At 39.1% G+C, this 6191-nt stretch overlaps 1 protein-coding gene across 3 annotated transcripts in view; it reads right to left on the reverse strand.

Annotated features, from left to right (window-relative positions):
* The window catches only part of PCID2 (PCI domain containing 2), a 321918-nt gene that overhangs the window by 151399 nt on the left and 164328 nt on the right, over positions 1-6191 (reverse strand). For all 3 annotated transcript variants that reach the window (XM_086934305.1, XM_086934306.1, XM_086934304.1), the window contains exons 9-10: positions 4889-4964; positions 4642-4783 (exon numbers count right to left, since the gene is read on the reverse strand). In XM_086934305.1, coding sequence (XP_086790431.1) covers positions 4642-4783; positions 4889-4964 — 218 coding nt within the window. The remainder of the gene's footprint in view (positions 1-4641; positions 4784-4888; positions 4965-6191) is intronic.

A 6191-nucleotide genomic window follows, 5' to 3' on the forward strand; every position in this document is an offset into this window, starting at 1 on the left:
CTCTTCCCCCTTCCACCACTGCAGCCCAGGTCTATTCGACCCTTTCCTGACCCACCAAGACTATCTGCAGCCACTCCTGCTCCCCAGCCTTCTGTCATCCAAAACCCAGACAGGCAATCCACATTCCAGCAAAGGCACATGGGATGACTGAGCAAGAAAATACCTACTTTCTAAAAGTGGTATTTTCAAACACGGAATGTAAAAACCACCTTCACTAAAAGTTGCATCTTTAGATTCGGAGTTCAGGCATACTAAACTTTATTTTCCTACCTAATTCCCCGGACCAGTTATGTCTGTAACATGTTATAAACAAACTCCCCATTCTGTCCTATGGGGAAAAGCTAGCCTTGCAATAGCAAAAAACGAAATAGGCCGTAATTCACTATCAGGACATGCCACACACACCAGGGCATGTCCTAGCTTTCACATACACTGCACCCTGCCCACAGGGGTAAATTAGGCCTATCTTAGAGGTGGCTGACATGTAAGGGAAGGTGAGGGATCTGGCATGTGTGTGCACTGGCCAAGTTGACATGGCAGTTACACACTGCGTGCAGACTCCGCAATGGCGGGACTGAGGACATTTTCCGGGCTACTCACGCGGGTGGCACAATCAGTGCTGCAGGCCCACTAGTAGAATGTGATTTACAGGCCCTGGCACACTCAGTGCACTTTACTAGGGACTAACAAGTAAATCAAATATCCAATCATGTAAACACAATCCATAACACAATTTACCACAGGAGCACTTGTACTTTACCACTGATCAGCAGTGAGAAAAGTGCCCAGGCACACTACGGAAGCAAAAACAGAGTCAAAACCGGGAGGTCAGAAAGCAAAACCTCTAACACTTATCTTAATCCCTGGCTTCCAGTTTATTGCAAATTATGTAAGCATTATGTTCTATTCACATGAATGCTTTGAAACTGTTCACATTGGTGCACTTTAAATATGGTCAGTGGAGGAGCATTATATAAAACTGTTTTTATGTAAATCCTGGGGTTTGTCCAAAATATTTTCACCTTGCCAGCTCAACCTCAAGCCCTTCAATAGAATGTTAAAAGGAAGTTGCTGTGTAAAATAAAAACTGGTCACACTTGGCAGCTACGTTCATGCACAAATTCCCACAAGTAAAAATAGATAGCAAATGTACAGAACACATACACATTCACTCTTTGCAATGACAATTTGATTTGTGTTTGTTTTGCTTTATTCTCTGGAATATATGCAGTTTGGGAACAAAGAAGTGAAGCTGTTCAATCATTTCACATGTTGAGCTCTGAACTTTTAAATTAGCTTGAATGTATTTATACTGCACCAGAGACCATGAATTTAGCAAATTAATCTTTGTAATTGGAACATTTGGGTTTTGTGTTACATCTTAGTTACAGCAGTACTCAGACACTAAAAAAACAGACAGACTGCTCATGTCTCTAAGGTTTTTTGTGACTTTTGTGAAGACCGGGTTTCTCCCTAACTGCACAACCAATGATATTAGATGCTGTGCTATAATTGGTGAGAAAGCTAAATTTAGTTTCCGAAGAATGACTCTCGCATTCCTTCCTCTCGGTCTCTGCCCAGTTTTTAACAAAGATGTATACACTTCCTTCTTGTTATTGTATTTCGAAAGGGTTTTGTTTAAAAAACTGAAGTCCACATTTTGTACTTCAAACCTACAAAAGAGTCCAAGAAATAAAATGACTGGTTGATGTACTTGCCATGAAAATATATGACCCCTAATGGGAAAAAACAAGCATTGGCAAAGCAAATTGGTACCGCCTTTTGTGACCTATTGGCTTTGGCAATACTTTTTCATGCATGCAAAGGAGAGTTGCAAGAAAACCCAACCAATGGTAAGCAATTGGCATGCTCCAAGAGCCTCTTTGTTTTTGCCAATATATATGCCACAATATGCCTAGACATATTTTTTCTGTCCATTAGGCTTTCTTTTCCTGGAACGAGGTCATCGTCCTAATGACATCAGATGGACAGTAATAGAGCAACTTAATCAGACCAGTGAAAGCAGTATCTTTGAGAAGGAACAAAGATGGATCGTCCATTGTTACCTTTGACGATATTATTTGGTTCCAAAACGCATTGAATATATGATTTTTGTTACCATTATTTCCCCCAAGATTCATTCTCCTAAAGATCACTTTACTAGTGGTTATGTACAACAATTGTCTTCTTTTTTGTTGAAAGTCTGATGTAATTAATAGATACTTTTTAACCCTAGTTACTTAAAATTTCTGAAGGTTAGGCCCTTTTTGTTCTAGACGGCTCACTATATAGCTGCTAGATTAAGACACTTATACGTTCTTACCAACGTAATTTAGGTGTCTCCAACTGCACACATTACTGTGGGCCCCTTGCATGTTATGCATATTTTACGATCTTAATCGACAGTCACTGTAGGCAGCACACATCGGTGTCTTCTATCGATCTTGCATTTCTAAAATAAAAATAAATAAATCCCCTTGGCTGTTTCCTTTTTGGTAACTGACAAGCAGCATTCTGTTCTTAAATACCAAAGGTGGTGATATTTCTTTTTGATCCAACATTCGAGAACGATATGCATGTAACCTGTGCAGTCTCACATACTGTCGATTTAATAACGTTTTTCAAAAACACGCCGCGAGTTAGGCTTGCAACCAGGTCGGCCCCTTTAAACATTAAGAACGGAGGAACGAACACGTGATCGGAACCAAAGTGGATCACGTACTCATTTAAATCAGCGTTTTTCCTCGGATCCCGTGTATTCGGGCCGCGGATGTGGACGCTGTAGGTTGTCTGGAGGGTAGTCGCCTGGAAGAAAGTAAGTTAATTTGGCGATACGCTTTGTCTTCCGGTGTAAGTGCTGCCGCTTGCTCTGACCGGGTTTATTTGCTTCCGAAAGAGCCTTTAAGTGGATAAATCATGTTGCTTAATTACGTTTGTCAGCTGACCCGGGTTCTATCTTTTAGATGATCCGGGCGTGAAGAATTCCCACTGCCACGAGCCCATGGGGTACCGCTCCGGAGTCACACGAGTGAGTGTCATGCCCAAGGCCTTTTTCCTTACCGATCTTTCTGTCTGAAGGTGTATTTTAATGTATTTATTTAATTCATAAATGGGCACTTGTTCAATTATTTTCGTGGGAGTCCCTCTTGGCCCATTTATCATAACAGATCATGTGTGCCTCTTAGAGGTTGATATCCTAAAGGTGATATATCGCCAGAAACTCTGCGAAGTTGATGCAGAGGTTATTATAGGCACATGATTTTTGTGAATGTTATTGGGTGGAATTAGCTTATTAACATTATTTGGTGGGATACAGTGAATATCACGATTTTACCAACTTTTTTTGACTTTTCGTGTGGGTTTGGCTTATAATATCTTTTTGGCAATAATTGTGTTTTATGAACGACAGTTAAATTGGGAAATGTTTATCAGTTTACCCCCTTTTTTCTTCTTTATGTTTATTGATATATTACAGAAATTACATCCCTCACGCTTTGGAGAGGACGCACGAGGAAGTACCTGTGCATCGGTTACATTCAAGTTTGTAATCTGTTTTTTGCCCCGCCGCAGTTGGTATTGGTGCCTTAAAGTGCACCAGCCACTGGGCGAGGACTGGTTTGGTCCTGATGAATGCTGAGCTGATTAGTAGCTCTTTATAGCAGAAACATGTCGACCTTTGTTGTTTTTTCATGTTTAGGACTTCTAGGTTCAAACTAACACAACCATATGTATGTCCGTTTTCACTAATGTTTTTAATGGAGTTAGAACTACCCCTTCATTAAAATAATTTCTCTGATTTGGGGAGTAGTCCATACTCCTTTTAATTCACTTTTTTATCACTGTTGGATACTAAATCATGCATTCCATAAGAACCCAATGAAGACAACTGGCAACCGACTTTCAGTTGGTGCCTGAGAGTTCTTTTTCCACTCAGTGCATGCAAAACTTACCTGCTTTTTGTCTTTTTATTTTTTTGCACTTTGGTGGTAGTAACTGAATTATTTTACTGCCCTTCCTTCTGTATTTTGAATCTTTGTTGTCACTCTTTTGTTGATTTGGATTGATGTAAAAAGAGACATGTTGAAGACTACTGGTATATCAGTAAAATGTATGCCTAACACATATAACTCCATGAATGACACGTAGCAATCCATGAAAGCATGAAAAAGGTACACTACGACTATGTTCAGGGGTTTTTAACTGACTTTCTGACATTGTGTGCCCGAAAACAATAAAGCTGCACTGATTATGCATAACAACCTAACTTAACTGACTAGTCGACCGACAAAAAACGAAATTATGAGCTAGTATGTTTGCAGAAGATCCTAAGAATCCCTTATGAACAGCGTGATACATAAAGTTGCTGTATTGCAACACATGATGGGGTTGAAGCAAAACAGTTCAGGACAACTTGTAAAGATCATGCGAGAAGATCGCAAGAAGCCGTTGATTGTTCTATTTTCCAACTCACTCTGGGATTGCTTATAACTCACAGGCAATTTTAGTTTTTCATACACAGATGTGTGTGCTAGAGCAGTGCTCAATTGGAATATGGACTGTACCACCTACTCTCAAGAGGATAGCACCATATCATGTATTTGATACCAAAAGGTTTACAGAGTGTTTGCCTTGTTCACATACCTTGTTTGAAATCGCCGTCAAACATAGCCTTCCGCCCAACATAGTACTTGAATGTCAATCTCTGTGCCATAGTGTAATCATCTTTCAAATTTGAGCTGTCAATAGCTCTAATTAAAGGTTTACACAAGTGAAGCTTATTGATCTGCAAGAAGAGAAATGTTGACGTTTAAGCATAGTGTTTAACAAGTCAAAAAGTACAATAAATGTGTGAAAAAAGAAGAAACAGTCACTCAGAACAGGGTCATACCTTAAAGTAAATCTTGAACAGTTGATTCACCAGGAACAACATTCCCCACTTTTTGGAGTCATCGATGCCAGCTCGACTGTTAGAAGAAAAAAAAATTAGACTATCAAATATGATACATATTTCACATTTTGTATAAAATAAACAGCATACAGTACTAAAAACAATTGAGAAAACCCACATTAATCAGTGCTTCTTTTAATCCTCATTAGACTGTAACATTTACTTATTCCATACATAACTATTTGTTTAGACTACATGGAAGGCTGCAATATTTGAATAAAAACCTGCCTCTTATTTACGTATTAGTCTAGTAGTAGTATCTCTAGGCACCGGTCATAAAAAATGAGAAGGGTACATTATTAGCCAGTATGAAAGGCAGGTCATGGTACAGAAGTACAACTGCTGTGAGAGCTAACTTTTTAGATCTTCTGAACTAAGTTCTCTGAAATAAGCAGTCAGTATAAGAAAGGAGATATTTGTTGAACTATGTATATTTTCCATTGTTAAAGTTCAATACATGAAAGTAGTAATACCACCCGCATGTTACCACACATTCTAACTATAGCTGTTTTTCGAAGGGACTCACCTTAAACTGCTCTGATTTTGCAGCAAAGTAGTGGCTGCATATTAGTGCGCTAAATATTTTGCCATAGGTTTCGGCTTTTACTCTACTTGTCTACATCAACAGTAACTATTCTATACAAGAAACGCAAGAGATCAAGGATTTATTTTATATTGAGATTTTGATAACAGCATTCAGAACAAACAGTACAGTTTCTTAGGGGCAGATAGTGATTTTGTCATTTACAATTATGTGGCGATACTGCACAGCTGCATAACTTCAAACAGTAAAGCATTGCAATTGTAATGGTGTCCAATGATTTGCAGCATATATCAGTGAGTAGACTCAAATCACATTTCGCTTTACCCACTATCCAGTATTCTTCAGGACCTGCATATCTACCCACGTAGAGGAAATTTTCTAGAGACTTGGTGCCCCAGGACCAGCCATCTCAAGGCGAGTTCCAACAGTAGCTCTCTCAGTGTCTGCGCAATTCAGCAGTGGATTATTTGCCTCATGTGCCCCTCTCAGCTCACAATTCAAAGTATGTCAAAAGTGGACCATAAGAGATCAAGGATTTTGGCTTTTTTGGAAATGCTACTGGTTGGTGATCAATGAAATACTCTCAGCAGTACATTAAAAGGATATTTCAAGTCACCTCCCTCAGAATTCTGTGCTTACTGAAGGAACTTCTTGGTAACTTGTAATATTCTTATATTGTACAGCAGAGAATACTTTATT

The sequence above is a fragment of the Lissotriton vulgaris genome, chromosome 8 (assembly GCF_964263255.1).
Source record: "Lissotriton vulgaris chromosome 8, aLisVul1.2, whole genome shotgun sequence".
In the NCBI taxonomy this organism is placed as follows: Eukaryota; Metazoa; Chordata; class Amphibia; order Caudata; family Salamandridae; genus Lissotriton; species Lissotriton vulgaris.